At 36.3% G+C, this 21,833-nt stretch overlaps 1 protein-coding gene across 1 annotated transcript in view; it reads right to left on the reverse strand.

Moving 5' to 3' along the window:
* The window catches only part of cops7a (COP9 constitutive photomorphogenic homolog subunit 7A), a 57,932-nt gene that overhangs the window by 33,295 nt on the left and 2,804 nt on the right, over positions 1 to 21,833 (reverse strand). Inside the window, exon 6 of the mRNA XM_039763797.1 lies at positions 21,307 to 21,412. Coding sequence (XP_039619731.1) covers positions 21,307 to 21,412 — 106 coding nt within the window. The remainder of the gene's footprint in view (positions 1 to 21,306; positions 21,413 to 21,833) is intronic.

Genomic DNA, 21,833 nt, shown 5'->3' on the forward strand with positions numbered 1-21,833 from the left:
ACAACTGAAAAAACGTAACCAACTGCATTTCAATTACCATAACCTATCTTGGATAAAGGCATCAGCCAAACAAATAAATATAAATAAACATACATACATATACATGTACAGACACACAAGCTATACCTGTGCTACCCATCTAAGAATCATTGAAATTTAAGTAATCAACAAAGACCTCAGTGTTAACATTGTAGTGCACCATCTACTGGAATGTATTTTGTAACGCATGTTGTAATAAAATGAACTACTACAAATGTGTGTTATGTGTTGGAATGTTAAACGTATTTTATTACTGCAAATGTTTGTGCTACATGATCTATTGGAATAATAGAGACACAGCAACCAGAAGGGCACACAAATACACTTTTATATAAACAAACACACATATACACATACACTACTGGTCAAAGTTTTAGAACACCTCAGTTTTGTCAGTTTTTAGGTAAATGCACTTGGTTTAATGTCATGTATCATGAAATCAAGACGTAGAACAAATAAACATTAGCAAAAAAAAAAAGTCAAGGAATCACTAAGCATACAAAATTTCATTCAAATTTTTGACTCATTAAAGTAGCCACCTTTTGCCGATATAATTGCCAAACTGATAACCCTTTTGATTCGGAATGACTTTCACTCCATGCAAGTCACCAACTCTGCCTTCAGCAAAAGAACCCCAGACAATCACACTTCCACCTACATGTTCAGCAGACTGAGGAACCACCCTTTCACAAACTCAATGACATACAGGCAACATTGTGTGATGAACAACATCTGTACAAATACATCTGTCCATTAGACTTTCAATCTATCTGCAGTAATTCAGAGGCGGTATTTCAAGGCCCTATTTTGTCCTTTAAGGAATGGCTTTCTTATTGTCACATGCCTTGTCAAAACTGCAGCACAAAGTCTCCTCTTCACAGTAAAACCAGATAGTTGCTTTTTTCACTGTTAAGCTGTGCTTGAAGCTGTTGTACTGTGAGGTGCCTATAACGCAACCCTCAGAAACTTGTCTTCTGATTGGGTTGTGACTTTGGGTCTGCCAGATCTCTTCATATCAGAGTTTCTGCCAGTTTCCAATTGCCTTGTGTGTAGGACACCGTACTCACTGAAACTTTGGATTTTTTTTTTTTTGCAATTTCTCTAAATGAAAAGCCCACTACACTTCTAAGGGTAATAATGCTTTGACTAATTTAATTTGTAAATTGCAGCTTTCCTGCCATTATCACTGGAATTTACAACTTTTTATAGTGCAATATTGTCCAAGAAGTACTTTAGAGGGTGTAATAACACAGTATATGTTACAACTCTGCTTTAAGACAGAGGGTTTGTAAGTAATCAACATATGTTGGGACACCAGTGTAAACTGTTTGCTTCAACTTGCAAGGCTTAAATTTACTTTAATTGCTGCAGAACATCTGTAGGTTGTAACCTATTAGTTGTTCCTTGAAGAAGTCCCATTTGTAATATTCTAAAATTTCCTTTTTTCAGTTTTTTTAACCTAAACTTTGAAATTTAAGCCTCTGGCAGTGTACTGCTTACCTTTTCACCATTTTAGAGCATTTATTGCATTTCAATTGATTCGATTTGAAGAAAAACTGGAAAAAATAAGGTGTTCTAAAACTGACTGGTAATGTGCATAAATAAAAATATATATTACAAATTAGAATTCCTATTATTGGAGCCAAACAAATACTTTCTTAGAGTTCTTTCCATTACCACCCACTCTCATTCTCCATCCCTGGAGCTAAATGAACTCATTAGTCAAGGCAACATAAAATGACCATCACACTATTAAAATATAATCACCTTTTGCCACTGTCACTGCTGTTAGTAGCTATTGTTATATACAGTGCCATAACATGTTGCCAGTTTTTCACTGTGACATATTTTTTACAACATGCTGTACTTGAAGTTTGTGTGCAACCTCTGCTATTGCACTTGAATATACAGCTATTCTATAACTGAACATATGCAAGAAAAAAAAAAAAAAGAGGCACAAAAACTGTGCTGCTCAAATTTCTCCTGTGTGTGTAATTACAAAGAGATGATTTTAAACAAGACCCTGACTCACACAAATGTTATTTACAAATTTTAGCACATTTTGAACATACTGCATATAAACATGCAAGTTATTATTTAGGCAAATATCTGAAATATGTATAAGAATAATTCACTTAAAATGCCCTTCTACATACAGTGGACCCTTGACTTACGAATTCAATTCGTTCGCGAGGGCTGGTTGTAACTCAAGTTGGTTGTAAGTCAAGACTATTTTTCCCATAAGAAATAATGGAAATACCCATAATGCGCAATGAATCTCCCACAGCAGCACTTACTTAACCTTTTCATAATAAAGGGCTGTATAATGCGCATAATTTACCAAAACACCAATAATTTTCTAATGTACTAACCAAAAAGTTATAAAAAGTGCCTAGCCTACCAGAAACAACAATTTCATACTGTATTCACCATTTAATTTGATAGGTTTGGGCTGCAGGAAGGGAGGAGGAGGAGAATGAAACGGAAGGTGATTATTGTTTAGAAGAAGCCTCCTTATGCAAATCTTTTCTTTGTAAAATTGTCGAGATGCTGGATTTCGACATGCTGTACATATTAGCGAGATTGGTCACGATCACCACTCTCATATTTCCGCACAATTTCGTTCTTCGTTTCGATTGTGATCGCCATTTCTCAAGTTAATGACAGTAGTCGAGCACTCAGTTCAAAGCTGGCCATGTTGTGAACTGCTGTAATAATACACTCCAAAGCAAGCCGGTGCTGACTCAGCCTGATGACATCATCATGTGCTGCGCCAGCCTGCTAGCTAACATCCCTTAACAATCACTTTCTTTACCTTCTCTTCCTTCCTTAGCAATTATGCGTCTTGCTTGCCATGGTCTTAGTGAATTATACAAACCGGATTCCAAATAAGTTGGGACACTAAACAAATTGTGAATAAAAACTGAATGCAATGATGTGGAGATGGCAAATGTCAATATTTTATTTGTAATAGAACGTAGATGACAGATCAAACGTTTAATCCGAGTAAATGTATCATTTTAAAGGAAAAATATGTTGATTCAAAATTTCACAGTGTCAACAAATCCCAAAAAAGTTGGGACAAGTAGCAAAAAAGTAAATTTGAGCATAATGAAGAGCTGGAAGACCAATAAACACTAATTAGGTCAATTGGCAACATGATTGGGTATAAAAAGAGCTTCTCAGAGTGGCAGTGTCTCTCAGAAGCCAAGATGGGTAGAGGATCACCAATTCCCACAATGTTGCGCAGAAAGATAGTGGAGCAATATCAGAAAGGTGTTACCCAGCGAAAAATTGCAAAGACTTTGCATCTATCATCATCAACTGTGCATAACATCATCCGAAGATTCAGAGAATCTGGAACAATCTCTGTGCGTAAGGGTCAAGGCCGTAAAACCATACTGGATGCCCGTGATCTCCGGGCCCTTAAACGACACTGCACCACAAACAGGAATGCTACTGTAAAGGAAATCACAGAATGGGCTCAGGAATACTTCCAGAAACCATTGTCAGTGAACACAATCCACCGTGCCATCCGCCGTTGCCAGCTGAAACTCTACAGTGCAAAGAAGAAGCCATTTCTAAGCAAGATCCACAAGCTCAGGCATTGTCACTGGGCCAGGGATCATTTAAAATGGAGTGTGGCAAAATGGAAGACTGTTCTGTGGTCAGACGAGTCACGATTTGAAGTTCTTTTGGAAATCTGGGACGCCATGTCATCCGGACCAAAGAGGACAAGGACAACCCAAGTTGTTATCAACGCTCAGTTCAGAAGCCTGCATCTCTGATGGTATGGGGTTGCATGAGTGCGTGTGGCATGGGCAGCTTGCATGTCTGGAAAGGCACCATCAATGCAGAAAAATATATTCAGGTTCTAGAACAACATATGCTCCCATCCAGATGTCATCTCTTTCAGGGAAGACCCTGCATTTTTCAACAAGATAATGCCAGACCACATTCTGCATCAATCACAACATCATGGCTGCGTAGGAAAAGGATCCGGGTACTGAAATGGCCAGTCTGCAGTCCAGATCTTTCCACCTATAGAGAACATTTGGCATCATAAAGAGGAAGGTGCGACAAAGAAGGCCCAAGACGATTGAACAGTTAGAGGCCTGTATTAGACAAGAATGGGAGAGCATTCCTATTTCTAAACTTGAGAAACTGGTCTCCTTGGTACCCAGACGTCTGTTGAGTGTTGTAAGAAGGGGAGATGCCACACAGTGGTGAAAATGGCCTTGTCCCAACTTTTTTGGGATTTGTTGACACCATGAAATTCTGAATCAACATATTTTTCCCTTAAAATGATATATTTTCTCAGTTTAAACTTTTGTTCCGTGATTTATGTTCTATTCTGAATAAAATATTAGAAGTTGGCACCTCAACATCATTGCATTCAGTTTTTATTCACGATTTGTATAGTGTCCCAACTTTTTTGGAATCCGGTTTGTATATATTGATAAATCACTGCACTGACGGAAATTACATCCACAAACACATGTATCTGGTCTCTGACTGACGCTTACAAACGCTCTCGGCTGTTTGTTTACAATCGCACAAGTTGATACACGTGACCGCATTCGGGTCGTAACGCAAGATGTTGGTCGTAAATCAAAACAAAAATTTTGGTCGTAAATCAAGTTGTTCGCATGTCAGGCCAGTCGTATGTCAAGGGTCGACTGTAGTTAATGTGCCTTTAATAAGTAATAAAAGACAAATTACTTTTGGCGATTGTCCAACTTTTTTCATCTACATTTGAACTAAACATTTCAATTATTTTCTTAGCAAAAAATTATTTTACATAGAATACCTCAGAGAAGCAGGCTCATGATGAGCTACAGTACATCCCTTAGACCCTTTAATATTGTCTTTCACATTCTTTAAAAACGTTCCAATATAATCTACAGGCAAAGGACTCCCGATTCTTTCAACTCACTGCAAAAATTAAAATGCCTTTTATTATCTTCCACTGCTTGACTGTCATTACTGTCGTACTGCTGCCAGATTAGTTAAAAAAAAAAAAGAAAAAAGCCAGATCAGTTAATGACAATTTATATTATTAAAAAATACTCACATAAATAAACACAAAAAAAGAAGGTAAGCAGTTTTAAATGTCAATGCAGGAGCAATTTTCTGCTTTGGAGCAATCATATCCATCATATTAACTTCCTCAAACATTTACTGCACCTTTGAAAAATCAACCAGCTGGGAGATAATTAATTTGCTGTGTCCATGTTCAATCACATATGAAGTAATTTAGTCTAGATAATAACTGCACTATTCTAGAACAGTTAGTTTTTGTTTTACATGACATAACATACTTCAAAAACTAAGTACATTTAAGAATACTGTAATTAATACTGTTAAAAGTAAATCTGAAAAGCATATTAGACAAATTCTCTGTTAAGCTTGACTCATAATGCAAAATCCAATTTTGCTTTCACCATTTTAATGCAAGAGTAAGTAGACACATAAGACAAAAAAAAACAACCTTTAGAATTGAAATACAATAGGAAAGCCAATTTTACCGAATATACAATGATAAACCAAACAACAGAAAGCTCAACATCTTATCCATTAATTCAATTCCTGTAACATTAATAAACTAAAAAAAATTATTCAACCTACCTACAAAAACTAAAAAGTACTAAGCAGTGTATCATGGCAAATGATGAATAACTGATTAATATCGCAGTGCAACTCAAAAAATATTTTTATGCTGCATCTTGTACAGAAATTTTTATTGTTTGCAGCTATTACGTTAGAGACACCCTGCATATGAATGTATGCTGTTTCTGCACTAACAAAGTGTACAGTTAAAGAAAGACACAATTTCAAATAAATTAACTTTGGCAAACACTTTTGCAAAACTTTTTAGTTTTAAAATAATGTGATCATAGGCACTAAGAATATCCATTTTTAGAATTCCATCTGCTCCAAAACACAACTCACAATTATAACAATGAGGGCTGCTTGCACTGATCAACATCACAATTCCTTTCACCGAGTGCTTTATCAAAATTTCTGAATATATAAATATATATATATATATATATATATATATTTATGACTGCAGTGGGCTAGTGCCCTGCCTGGGGTTTGGTTCCTGCCTTGCACCCTGTGTTGGCTGGGATTGGCTCCAGCAGACCCCCATGACCCTGTAGTTAGGACATAGCGGGTTGGATAATGGATGGATGGATATATTTATGAAGAAGTAGGGTCTAGCCTTGGATTTTAAGGAAATTTTCTTTAATACTTCAAAAATCCCTCTATTGCAAGCAAGAATTTTTCACATTTTGTCACATTTTACATTTTCTTTCTAATGATTTCAAAGTTCAGCAAAAAAAAGATTATATATTAGTATGTGCATGCATGTATGTATGTACATACATTTTACAAATGATTTTAAACATTTACATTTAAAGCTGTCCTTGTGCATATGCAGAAAGTAAGCACCAGACCAAGAGTTTTTTTCATATAGTGTACATCATCAACTCCACCATAACAGTAAAATTGTTGGTCTGTTAGGAAGGTCTGGTATAACCAACTCAATTACCTGCCACAATGAAACTCGCCAGGAATGGCAGATTCAAAATAAAAGAATATGAGAAGACATGGGTGACGTTCTAACAGAGAACAACAGGTCAAAGCTTCAATTCATTTCCACTGAACATCAGAGATAAATTTAGAAAAAGAATAAGTTCATATTTACTTTTGACTAGTAAAATAAGCAGAAGAATAAAAATAAAATGTGAACTAAATTATTTTAAATCAGCACTTTAGTGACAATAATAACTGTATTTCATATAGCAGGGTTTCTTTATGAAAAAAAAAAAAGCACAATATAGCCAAAAATGACCCTCTAATAAAATTTCCCTTACTGACTAAATACGCACAAAGACTACATAACTGTGGAAGAATTTGCAGCCTATAGATGCATAATCACTACTAAGAAAGCAAACTACAGTTACCTTAATTTTAAATACTGAAAATATTTTTTTTTTTTTTTTTTTATAAAACATGTAACCGTTAAACTTTCAAATTGATCTAATGGAGCTGTGTTTATCTTCTAAGTAAACCTTTATATTAGTTCTGTTCAAGTACAAATCAAATTTATTTAATCACATATACATTCTCAAACCTGTTTAAACCAATTCTGGGTTGACACAGCCAATCCCAGAAATACCAGGGGCAAGACAGGAAACAAAGTTTATCGCAAGGCTCACACACGCGTGCAAACGAACACTCACTCACACTTGGGTTAAAACAGAATCACCAATTCACCTAAGCCAAATGTTTTTGAAGCTCTAGGAAGTCATCACACTACCCAAAGGAAAGCAAAGACAGATAGGGGACACTGTGCCAACTCCATACAAACAACAATCAGTAGGGATTCAAACACATCCCCATTGTGTCACTGAAAATACTACTAGCACAATATGGCAGTGATGTCAGGATATCCTAGCTTGAATTCATTGCTATGCTTTATGGGTCTAACTATAGAGATTTCCATGGAATTATGTTTTAAATATAGCAGTAGACAAGGAATGTAAATTAATAACTAAGTACACTCACTGGAAAAACCATTTTAAAAATTACAAAAAAGATCAATCATTACTAGTGAAAGATTTTTTTAAATTGTGAACTACTAAATACTACTGTGAACATCATTAAAAAAACAAAAAAGCATTTGTCATTTGATACCCAAAACTTTACAAAGCACATTTACGGGCAGCTAGAGTCTATCCCAGTGCTCAACTGGAAAGGAGTACTGAATACAACAGCTGGACATGGTACCATTCCAATGCAATATGAAAGAACACACACACATTAGGATATGTCTTTGAACTGTGGGAGGAAACCAGAGGAGATAAGGGAAAAACAAATTCACCATAAATAAATTAACACAAGAAGCATCTTGGATGCAAACTTCAGTCTATATATTGCCATCCAGCAGCGCTTCCACTACACCATTATGCCATCAGATGCTACAAATCAGTAACTAAAACATTCAGTACTGCTGCATTATTGATTTTGCTCATACCTTAAACTATGTTTCATTTTTAAGATGCATGCACTAAAAGAACTACACTAACAAATAATTGCTCAGTAAATTATAAACATGCACTTGTCCAATTTAATGTATGTCTGAAAAAAAAAGTGGTAGGCTTTTCATAGAACAAAGTAGTAACTGGAGACTGTGTACAATAGTGCAGTTATTTTTCATTTTGAATAAGAGGTTTACCTCTTAAATTTTACTTACACGTTTGTTTATACTCATAATTAAAATGTATTTACTACGCCACCAGCTCTCCTAATTTTTCTACAGAATCACAGTCAATTTCACTTGCACTAGTGAGAATTAAGAGCATGTACTGCTTTCTTGACAAAGTCTGAATCATACTGTCATGGTTTTAACTTCCCCTCCGCCATGATCTGTCACTTATACTTATTTTATTTTTCTGTTGATTATTTTGTATTGTTCCTCTAAGTTAATGTTTGTTATTTTCTTTCAACATTTATTTTGCATTTACTATTTCTTTGATTATTTTCAATCAATATGCAATTATTAACGATGTTATAAGCAAGGTGGAGAACTCTTAATATTGTGGCTTGCTAAGGCCTATGTAAGGACCCACCATGCTTCAGACATATTGCTAAGGCATTCATTTTTCCCCCCATAGACTGCAGTAGAGTTGCCTTTTTGTTCTGCTTTTTAGGGTATTTTGAGATTCTGAATTTTTATATTGTGAATCCTTTTGAAGTTTATTAACAGAGAATTAAAATAAAGTTCAAGGCTTTATTACTTTGGGAGTTAATTTCACTGTTCCATCTCTCTGTTTTAAATGATTACACGGTTTAGGGCTCTTTAGAAGTATTCAGGTGTTTTGGTTAGGCCTAATTCAAAACAGCAGCATTCATACTTAAATCGTAACAGCTGTACTTCACTTCTTCAATTAGCTGGTCATCAATTCCAATCTTTTTTTTTTTTATCCTTTTGCATAGGATCTATAAAGGCTCGAAAGAGGAGGAATCGTGAGGAAGCAAGAGCTGAGCCGTAGAGTGGAAGGGGACGAACAAACCATCCAAGATTAGTAATTACTTCATATATTTTCTTTGTGTGTGGTGTTCTGTTATCATGTTGATGGAGAATTTCAAAAGCATTTATGTCAGGTACAACTCACCCTTAATAATTCTGAAATGTTTTAGGAATTCTAATATTGTTCACTGTTGCTTTGATGCTTGCACCTTCTTAAGTTGCCTTGGATAAAATTGTCTGATCTATACTAATAAAAGGCAAAGCCCTCACTCACTCACTCACTGACTCATCACTAATTCTCCAACTTCCCGTGTGGGTGGAAGGCTGAAATTTGGCAGGTTCATTGCTTACAGCTTCCTTACAAAGGTTGGGCAGGTTTTATATCGAAATTCTACGCGTAATGGTCATAACTGGAAGCAGTTTTTCTCCATTTACTGTAATGGAGATGAGCTTCAAAGCCGTGGGGGCGGAGTTTCGTGTGACATCATCACGCCTCCCACGTAATCACGCAGTACATAGAAAACCAGGAAGACCTCAAAAAAGCGCTCAAGAAAACATGCATTATATAATTGAGAAGGCAGCGAAACAATAAGCGAGTTCTGCTACTTCGGAAACAAAGCACGATGTAAACCTACACTTTAAATTAAGTTCATAGACAGGCTGCCGCTGGCGTTTGCAATTTAGTGCCTGCCCATATAAGGCCGTCCGTCAGCGGCAATCCAATAGCAAACTGCCACGGGTAAATATTCACGGGTGAAGGACTGTGCTTATGGAGAGGAAGATGAGATGGTCAGGGTGGTGTTTGACACAAACTCAGCGAAACTGCGAGAGAAAGTTTTAAGTGCCAGGACTAAGGTAACATTAAATAAAGCTATGGACATAGCACGAGATGGCACCAGCACAGCTGGGAACCTTCGATGCAAGTACACCGAGTGGCTCACGTGAACTGACGCAGTGCACAGATAAAAGCAACAGTTCCAAAGAGCTGAACAAAACCGAATTACACAATTGAAAAGGCAGCAAAAAAATATGAAGCGCCTGATAAGCATATTCATAAATGCAGCTACTGTGGAAACAAAGCACACGGTGGAAAAAGTCAATGTCCCGCTAAAGGAAGACAGTGTAAAAAACCCGTGCATGCAGTGTGTCAGGTCTCAGATAAAGAAGAAGATGAGCTGTTTATTGATGCAGTAAGAAACGAATCGATGAATGAAACCTGTCATCTTTACAACGATTGACAAACACGGAACTTGAACACAACACATCGTACAAATACGACCCTGATTGAAACAAATAATGATAATCAAATCCTTGATGACAGCAACATTCAATAACACTCACAAAACAATTACTGTATATTGACAATCATGTTACGTTATTTTTAAAATGTTCCCTTTTCTTTTTCATAACTTCTACTTCTCCACTGCGATACGCGGGTATATATGTAAATGTATATATATACCCGATCTACAGTACATACTCAGATAGACAAGCCACATGCTGTGGGCAATTGTAGAGTCTTAAGCCTCTAATGCCGACATTAGGTTCGATTCGAGAGGGATGCACTGAGTATGTCGCGCTACTGATTCATTTTACCTTCGCATCTCCTTGGTTTGGCACGTATGAAAAATATTAGGTTAACGCAGAATCATGTTACGTTATTTTTAAAATGTTTCCCTTTATTAGCACAAGCACAGCTGAGAAGCTTCGATGCATGTACTCCATAACGCGTTAAAAATAACGCATTTAATCACACTTTCAATTCCAAGCAAACGGAACTTTTGTCAATGCATGATTTCCTGGTACATCCATTACACTGATGCACACATCACAGCTACAAAAATGTTAGAGTCGGAATAAAGCGTTCCTACGACTGATCATTTCGACTTCCCGAGCAAAGCCTTGATAAAAGCATGGTTTTGTGCACACTGAAAAGCAAGCAAAATTAGATGCATTACAGAAAGCAGACTTTGTGGCTCTTACTGGGGATCATTGGACTTCCGTGACCGTTAGTAATTCTAATTACATCTAATTACAAAATGTTCAATGATCACACTGTTTTAGCCTAATGTACAAAATAATTTTGGCTAAGGTTACTCAGAGTTTAAAGATTAAGTTGGTCAAATTACCTTTTATGTTTCTGACTTATTTTTTTAAGAAGAAAAACTGCACTTTATGTTGAAATTTTGGTTATTATTATTTAAAGACAATACTATTCTGAAAATCTACTTAAAGTACTTAAACTACCACTTTATTTTTAAGTCTGCCCAATTTTAACCAGGGATGATATTTTTGTTTCTGTTTTGAATTCAAATGCAGTTTAAAGGCTTTTTTTCAGAAATTAAAACAGCTTCAGTTTACAATATTCATGTACATGTCTATTATTTGATTCTGTAAGCCCACTAAAACACTTTTAAATAAAAAAAAAACATTTGCGATTTGGGGCAAATTTACGTGTGCGATTACATACGATTAATCAAGATTAATTCTTACACAGCCTCTAATTAATTGGATTAATTTTTTTAATCTAGTCCCACCCCTAATATATATATACGTATGTTGTGTTCACGTTATTATTAAAATGTTTCCTTTTCTTTTATGTAATAGGTATTTTGTATATATATATATATATATATATAGATATATACAGATATATATATATATATATAGATATATATAGATATAGATAGATATAGATATATATATAGATATATATATATATAGATATATATATATATAGATATATATATATATAGATATATATATATATATATATAAATAGATAGATATGACAACAACACTCAATATCAATGACAAAACAATTACATTAACAATCATCTTACGTTATTTTTAAAATGTTTGCTTTTCATTTTCATAACTTCTTTAACACACTACTTCTCCGCTGCGAAGTGCGGGTATTTTGCTAGTAAATAGATAAATAAATAAAACAAACAAATAAAAATACAGATCTACATACAAATTGATCAAAGACACAATGCCTACCAAAAGCATTTCTTCTGCATTTCAAATAACAGTGGCCGTGACCTTTTCTGCTAAAGGGGTAACCTTATACAGCTTCTTCCAAGAAGCTGATTGATGCCATTTAATTGAGAGTCATTTGTTGTTCAGTTCAAAGTTTCATCATATCCACAGTTGCAATCCATAATAGATAGAGAGAACATCTGAACATACCTCTCTCTGCACACTTTTTGATCAAAGTGCGAGCTTTGTGGAACCTAAAATCCACAAACATTTTAATATTGTAAAGCTTTAATAAAGTTGTTCATGCTTCCATTAGATACCATGTTAAAGCAAAGTCAGAGTTACTGCATTTGTTGGCCAGCCAGAGAAATGAGTAATGTCCTTTCTCATAATGTTTCATTTGTGAGGCTCAACAACTAACACGGTTTTAATCAACAGCAGTTAATGTTTATTACTGAATCCCTTTCTGACATAAAAAATATGAACAACAGTATGCTGTTTAAAATATACATCCCCACATCATGCCAATCTTAGGGCCAACTGCACATGCAATAGGAAGGATTCTTGTTCTGCAGCAGTAAGGGGCACTCACTACAAATCAACCACAGAATAAGCCCATTATGATTTGATATGCATGATTTACAACAGTCTCTTTTAGGCAAAGTCTGACTCAAACAGCCATCTGAATAGCCAGGTAAAGTGTGGCTAACCAGTTTTAAAAAGTCAACAGCACAGGCCTTTTTTTTTTTTTGGCTAAAAATCATAAGGATGAAATGAAAAGAGGTATTTTCTCTATCTCAGCCTTGCCTACAAGGTGCATTTGCAGTTTGGTTTGTCTCTTTTTGTACTGCATTTTATATATTAATATACATGTAGCTATTGTATAAGCAGACATTTGTTACTGTGGTAACCTGCTGTTCTTGACAGTTACTCAAATACAAGACTGATGATCATTCACTGTCAACATCAGTACACAGTTTAAAGTTGCAGAACAGTTTAAATACCTCGGGTAAACATCACAAGTAAACATAAAGCTCTTTATCAACAAAATTTCGCCGTCTGCATGGAAAAAATTAAACAAGACTTGCATAGATGGTCAACCCTTCATCTCACACTAGCTGGAAGAATTAACACTGTTAAGATGAATATTCTTCCTAAACTCCTTTTTTTATTTCAAAACATCCCAATATACATTAATAAATCATTCTTTAGGCAATTAGATTCAACAATAACCTAATTTATTTGGAATTCAAAACATCCACGCATCAAAAGAGCGACCTTACAAAGACAAAAGGCAGAAGGTGGCATGGCTCTACCTAACTTCCAGTTTTATTACTGGGCAGCAAATATACAGGCGATAAGAACCTGGACACAAATAGAACATAATACACAGGCTTGGACCACAATAGAAGTAAAATCCTGCAGTACTTCTTTGTATTCCCTGCTATGCGCTCCAATAAACACACGCTATCGGCAATATACAAATAACCCAATTGTGCTCCACTCACTTAGAATCTGGAACCAATGTAGAAAGCATTTTAAGACGGAGAAGCTTCTATTTGTGGCACCTCTGCAAGAGAACCATCTCTTTCAACCTTCACAAACATATGCAGTTTTTAATATCTGGAAAAATTTGGAATTAACTTGCTTAGAGATCTTTATATAGACAACGTCTTTGCTTCCTATGAACAATTACATTCCAAATTTAACATTCCAGCTACACATTTCTTTCACTATCTTCAAATCAGGAACTTTGTTAAACAGAACCTTCTAGATTTTCCTCATCTTGCACCCTCATCCATGCTGGAAAAAATATTGCCCAATCTCAAGGACTTAGACTCCATCTCTGCAATATATAAAATCATTTTACAATCCCTTCCTTTCAAAGATCCAAGAGGACACTGGGAAAAAGATCTCTCAATTAATATATCAGAAGTGGAGTGGAAAGTAGCAATGCAGAGAATTCACTCGAGCTCCATATGCGCAAAGCATACAATTATACAACTTAAAATTATTTATCGAGCACATCTGTCTCGACTAAAACTCTCCAAAATGTATCCAGGGCATGATCCAACCTGTGAACGCTGCAAACTAGTTCCAGCCTCACTAGGTCACATGTTCTGGGCCTGCACCAAATTAACATTATTCTGGACAAAAATTTTTAATTACCTTTCAGATAGCCTTGGACTCACAATCCCTCCTAACCCATTAACAGCTGTGTTTGGGGTTCTTCCAGAGGGGCTTAAAGTGGAGAAAGACAAACAAATTGTGATTGCATTCACTACACTGTTGGCACGCAGACTTATTCTGATAAACTGGAAGAACCCAAACTCTCCTCTTTTAAGTCAGTGGGAAACTGATGTGTTATACTATTTGAAATTGGAAAAAATCAAATACTCAGTTAGAGGATCCGTACAGACTTTTTCAAAACATGGCAGGATCTAATCAGTAATATTTTAAAATAAGTTCATGAAGCATAGAGAATTTATTAATTTAGGTATGTTTAAAAACTGTAAAATTTTTATGCCGTTTGGCTTGCTCTCTCTCTCAAGGGTGGGGATCGATCTGTTCTTAACTCTATTTTACTTTTTGTAAAAACTTGATTGCTTTGTATGGAGTGCAATAAAATTAATAAAAATAATAAAAAAATAAAAAAAATCAGTACACAAGACTAGATAGAGGAGCGTTAGCAGCTCATGATTTAAGGCTACAGATGTCTGTCCCATTTATAATTTAGTTTAGTCCGTCACATGTACAGATGACGGTGAAATTACTACTTTCAAGACTTAATACTCTCCAGTGCTATAATCAATAAGCAAACATAAATGTTTTTTGGATACCAACATTTTATATCTCCCTAAGTGTAACATTCTGTTATTTATAGCAAAAAATTAATAAATAAATTTACATACAATATTTTATTTATATATATCTATATCTATATCTATCTCTATATAGGGTCAGTTGCAGTGCAGATTCAGCACAGGATCATCCAAGTATGTACAAACCGGATTCCAAAAAAGTTGGAACACTATACAAATCGTGAATAAAAACTGAATGCAATGATGTGGAGGTGCCAACTTCTAATATTTTATTCAGAATAGAACATAAATCACGGAACAAAAGTTTAAACTGAGAAAATATATCATTTTAAGGGAAAAATGTTGATTCAGAATTTCATGCTGTCAACAAATCCCAAAAAAGTTGGGACAAGGCCATTTTCACCACTGTGTGGCATCTCCCCTTCTTCTTACAACACTCAACAGACGTCTGGGTACCGAGGAGACCAGTTTCTCAAGTTTAGAAATAGGAATGCTCTCCCATTCTTGTCTAATACAGGCCTCTAACTGTTCAATCGTCTTGGGCCTTCTTTGTCGCACCTTCCTCTTTATGATGCACCAAATGTTCTCTATAGGTGAAAGATCTGGACTGCAGACTGGCCATTTCAGTACCCGGATCCTTCTCCTACGCAGCCATGATGTTGTGATTGATGCAGAATGTGCGCTGGCATTATCTTGTTGAAAAATGCAGGGTCTTCCCTGAAAGAGATGACGTCTGGATGGGAGCATATGTTGTTCTAGAACCTGAATATATTTTTCTGCATTGATGGTGCCTTTCCAGACATGCAAGCTGCCCATGCCACACGCACTCATGCAACCCCATACCATCAGAGATGCAGGCTTCTGAACTGAGCGTTGATAACAACTTGGGTTGTCCTTGTCCTCTTTGGTCCGGATGACATGGCATCCCAGATTTCCAAAAGAACTTGAATCGTGACTCGTCTGACCACAGAACAGTCTTCCATTTTGCCACACTCCATTTTAAATGATCCCTGGCCCAGTGAAAATGCCTGAGCTTGTGGATCTTGCTTAGAAATGGCTTCTTCTTTGCACTGTAGAGTTTCAGCTGGCAATGGCGGATGGCACGGTGGATTGTGTTCACTGACAATGGTTTCTGGAAGTATTCCTGAGCCCATTCTGTGATTTCCTTTACAGTAGCATTCCTGTTTGTGGTGCAGTGTCATTTAAGGGCCCGGAGATCACGGGCATCCAGTATGGTTTTACGGCCTTGACCCTTACGCACAGAGTGTTCCAGATTCTCTGAATCTTCGGATGATGTTATGCACAGTTGATGATGATAGATGCAAAGTCTTTGCAATACCTTTCTGATATTGCTCCACTATCTTTCTGCGCAATATTGTGGGAATTGGTGATCCTCTACCCATCTTGGCTTCTGAGAGACACTGCCACTCTGAGAAGCTCTTTTTATACCCAATCATGTTGCCAATTGACCTAATTAGTGTTAATTGGTCTTCCAGCTCTTCGTTATGCTCAAATTTACTTTTTCCAGCCTCTTATTGCTACTTGTCCCAACTTTTTTGGGATTTGTTGACACCATGAAATTTTGAATCAACATATTTTTCCTTTAAAATGATACATTTTCTCGGATTAAACGTTTGATCTGTCATCTACGTTCTATTACAAATAAAATATTGACATTTGCCATCTCCACATCATTGCATTCAGTTTTTATTCACAATTTGTTTAGTGTCCCAACTTTTTTGGAATCCGGTTTGTATGTATGGTAATAAGCCTCTCTGTCAGGTTTAGCATCGTAACGGGGTACACTTGTGCTGCATAATAACTGCAGATCAAGATTAGCTAAGCACTAATAAGAAGTGCTATTATGGCGTGCATCTTTGATCTAGCATATTTAAAATGACCTCATAAGCAGGTCTAACCAACTGAATAGAGTGATGAAAGTTATAAAATTAATACCCAAACACACACACATTTTTGTATTGTAAAGTGGGTACTTCCATTTTGTTAGGCATTTAGTGCTATACAAGACTTGTTAAACCAGCAGATTTAACAGGGATGTAGAAATTCATCTGCACATTCACCTCACCCAACTTACATTCCAGAATGAAAGGCTGAACTGCATCTCGTACAACACCTGCTTAGCCCTGGACTTCATCTGATAACAAAGAAGCCTATGCAGAGGCTACCTCAGACATGAAAGTGGCTAACTAGACATTCAGCTTAGGCTTGCAACGGAAAGCTGAACAGTTTCTGTATGTTTGGAAAAAATAATGCTCCTATAACTATGCACTGTTTCTGTAACTGGATGTGAACTTGACCAAATCACCGGGGGGTTACACCTTTCTTCCAAATCTAGCTGCACTCATCTCTTCTTACTGTTTGAAGGCTGATGAGCAGCTCTCTCTCTGTAAGCTGACAAGTGTCTCTTTGTGGAGCCAAAAGCAGACAAGGCACATTCTCTTGGAGCTGGACACTCCGAACTAGATCTAAAATCCACTCTGCCAAGCTCTGTACCAGTGACTGAGCCCAGTTTGAAAAGACAGAGAATTAGCCATTACTGCACAAAGATAACTTTAGAGAGTAAACTTTTGTTCTAGAAATAGTAATTATTTTCTCTATGAAGTTGCAGAGGGCATATCAAAGAGCCTAAAGGGACCCGAGAAAAGAAGCACCATAGCACACCACAAAGCACCACACAGACAAGATAAAGAGTGGACTACAATGCAAGAAAAATTCTCCACTTGATCCAGGAGCAACAACAGCAAGCAACGTCACACAACATTGGCCATCATCCTTAAAAACTAAAAAAGATATACCGTATATGCTCCAATAGTGGCCCCTGGCGTTTATTTGCAAAACTAGCCTCGACTCCCAGCACTTAATAGAGACCGGATGCTATTAGAAACCGGCCATTATTACCAAAAACCTTCACAAAGCATTTTTTTTTTTTTGCGCGTATCGGTACATATAGGTACACAAAACTTTATTTGAATTTCACATGCTGCATAAGACTGTTAAAAATAAATGGCAATGTCTTTCTATACCTTTCGCTGCTATTTGTCATCCGAATCCGCAATGATGGCTTTGTTGTTGCTTTGTTGTTGTCCAGTTCACTATCGTCTTCCTCTTCTTCCAGGTTTTCCGTATTTTAGTCAACCCGGCACGTAAATGAAGCAGTTTTAGAAACCGGTATATCCGTATTTCTTATATATGCAAATTGCTGACATGCACATGTATTACACATGCAAAGATACAGACGCTTACAATGTACGTCAGTTGTCAAATATCAAAGACCCGGCTACTGTTAGAGACCGGCTACTATTTGGCCGCATCCCCTCTGAAGCCCGGTGCTTGTTAGAGACCGGTGACAATAAGAGACTCAGTGTTTATTGGAACATATACAGTATATATGTGTGTGTATGTATGCAAGTATATATATATATATATATATATATATATATACACACACACACACACACACACACACACATACATACCGTACATACATCAATTGTATAATTCTGTTTTTTTAAAATGAGCATGCTTCAGCCACTTTGATATTAAGTCTAAAAGTTGGAGACACACTCTTACAGAGACAAATGAAAATCAAGTGGGTACCTTACCAAATTATATTTTTTTTAAATACTAGCATTGTCAAAGACAAAAACTTTAATTGACTGAGTGATCATTTCACCTTTTACTACATCATACAGATTGTTCAGTTCATGAAAAAGCATGTATATTCAACAACATAAATTGGAACTATTACAAAAGAAGTAAATCACAAAACATATATATCCAGCACCACTCATTCTGATTCAGATGAATGTAGAGCACAGTAATGAATCAATCATACTTAACTCAGTGTCACAGAAAGCAATACTGATCAATTCAGATTGCACTGTGGAAAAAAAAAAAACTACAGGAATGCCACTTAACTGTTATTTGTTCTTCAATATTGGTGAGGCTTTTAGTAAACTGCACATAGAAAGATAATGTGAAAATCATCTTTCTTTTAACACTGTGGAAGTGTACCTGTGGGTATCTTACAAACTGATAATACAATATTCCACAATATGAACTGAATATGCACTGAATTGTGTTCTTGTGTGCAATTTATGTTGTGATTAAACATTCTTTATGAAGAGCTACCTCATTATATTGCTGTGGGCACAATACCTGAAAAGAATCGACATTACCAGGGACTTGGCAAACAGTTATTTCACCAGCCTTTCTGTGTTATCTACAAAGTTTGAGAAACAGTCAAATTAAGGGGGGAAATAAGATTTATGATGCACTTCTAATTAGATGCTAAATTCTCATCAAATTAAGACTCTCCATATATTTATTTTTTGTATTTTTTAATCATGCACTTAAGGTATGATTTGTTGATAAAAGTGCCTCGCTCAGTGAATTTACCTTGGGTTTTACTGGTTAGCACAACTCATCATAAAGACTGCATGCACTAATACACTGTACATCATTAAATTCCTGATTCAATATTTTAAGTCCTGGTATAAATAATATTTACAATAATCCTACAGTTCATCCAGGTATGGGTCACAAGGTTGTCAATCTGAGCTGATGGACAGATGACAAACACCAGTCCACAACCAAACTAGATGTGAACTAATTAAACTAAGCCATGATCTCATTCTGCTGTTCACTGCAACAAGTCCTGAGTATCCTGCTAGTACTTTACTACATAGTCTTGCCCTGACATAATGCTAAAACAAACAATTTTTGATATATTGCAACTGGTTCTTTTTGCCAATTTTTATCACAAACATAGAATCTCAGAAATTCTGCAATGATACACGCCACTACTGGTTTTGGATACTGCACCAAGTGGTAACAACAAAAGTTGGTGTGAAGTAACACAGCCAATAATAGTAAAAAAAAAAAAATAAATAAATAATAATATGCACACTATTACTATAAAGTCATCATCTTAAAGAGATCGCCTAATGTAGAAACAAATAATTAAGAAGGTGTTAGATATTGTGAGGCATAACACACTACTGGGCCAAACTTTTGTTGATGCCCGACCATCAGACCTATATGAGCTCCAAAACTATGGACATTAATATGGAATTACATCCAAAAGAAATAAAAACAGAACAGCCTCCAGTCTCCTGGAAAGACTTTCCACAAGATTTTATAGCGCATCTGTGGAAATCTGTGCCCATTTAGCCAAAAGAGGATTTGTAAGTATTGATGTTGGATGCAAAGGCCTAGTGTATAAGCTGCATTGCAATTCATCCCAAAGGTGTTCAACAGGGTTGATGCCACGGCTCTGTGTAGGCCACTCACGTTCTTCCACACCAAACTCGTCATACCATGTCTTTATGGACTTGGCTTTGTGCACCGGAGCAGTTATTCTGGAGCAGAAAAGGGTCCTGACCAAACTTGTGTGCTTCCAACTTTGTGGAAAAATTGCCTAAAATGTCTTTGTGTGATGTAGCTTTATGAGAACCCTTCACTGGAACCAAAGCGCCTTGCCCAAACTCTTAAAAACAGCCTCAGACGACTATTCCTCCTCCACCAAACTTTGCAGTAGGGAGTGTGTAGTCCAGAAAGTAGCATTCTCCTGGTATCCACGAAATTCAGATTCATCCATCAGGCTGCCAGACAGGAAAGTGTGATTCATCACTCCAGAGAACATGTTTGCACTGCTCCAGAGTCCAATGGTGATGTGCCTTACAACCACTTCAGCTGACACCTAACATTGTGCATAGTGATCTTAGGCTTGTATACAGCTGCTAAGCCATAGAAAACCATTTCATGAAGCTGCTGATGTTGCTTCCAGAGGCAGTTTGGAACTCTTTGATGGGCAATGTAACAGAGGACAGGTGATTTTTACATGCTATGCCATTCAGCACTTGACAATCCCACTCTGCAAGTTTGCATGGTATATCACTTCATTGCTGTACTACAGTTGCTTATAGATGTTTCAGCTGCACATTAATAGCATTTACAGTTGACCAGGACAGACTTAGCAGAGCAGAAATGTCACATAGTGACTTATGACAAAGATCACATCTAATGACAGTGCCACATTTAAAAGTCACCAGGTTATTCTACTCATTAGACTGACAATGTTCATCAGTGGGGATTGCATGGCTGTAGGTTTGATTTTATGCACTGGCTAAAAACAGGCAGGTTGAAACACCTAAACTCAATAATTAGTTGAGGTGAATCAGACTTACCTTTAATGTATATCAACCCATGCTCACTCTATGTATTGTGAAGATGAAGCTGCAATTTGTGCCATACTGTAAAATACCAATAGAACCTGCACAGACTTCAAATGTAAATTACTAAAACTTTCAAAATATCTTCACAGTGTGATGGCATATATTACAAAGGATTAAAACAATAGTGAACAAAGTAGACTATGTTATTTACTTTAAAATGATTTACCTCTGTTTCAACCTGCTGTTTCACTTTCAGCTGTTGCTCTCTGTATTGGTTTGCTCTTGTAACTTGTTCCTCAATCCCTGCAAGCACTGCTTCACACCCTGAGCACCTGGAATATGCAAAATTAATCTAAATTATTTTTTTCCAGCTAGGTGTCTTGTATAATACCAGCCTGAAAAACATAATGGTAAACGCATTAGAAAGCCAGGCTTGCAAACTGGTTGGTTTAAGTAAAAAACTGAGGCGCAGTAAGCCACTCAGTAAATATATAAGACACTGTATGAAGACAGACAAGAGCTTTTTCAGCAAGCAGAAGTGCCTGGGATTAATGTAGGAGATGCACCTAACTAGGTGTATTTGTCATGCTGATCAAAATGTTTAGAAAAATTGATTAATCGTTACATAGCCAAAAAAAGTCTGTCAGTTCATAAACAAAAAGCGTTACAGTCTCAAACACATTTTTGTGAAACACAAAATTGGAATTGCTTCAGAAAATATTATGTATTTACTAGGAAAGCCAAAGTGTAGTG

This window comes from Polypterus senegalus, chromosome 9 (assembly GCF_016835505.1).
Source record: "Polypterus senegalus isolate Bchr_013 chromosome 9, ASM1683550v1, whole genome shotgun sequence".
Lineage (NCBI taxonomy): Eukaryota > Metazoa > Chordata > Cladistia > Polypteriformes > Polypteridae > Polypterus > Polypterus senegalus.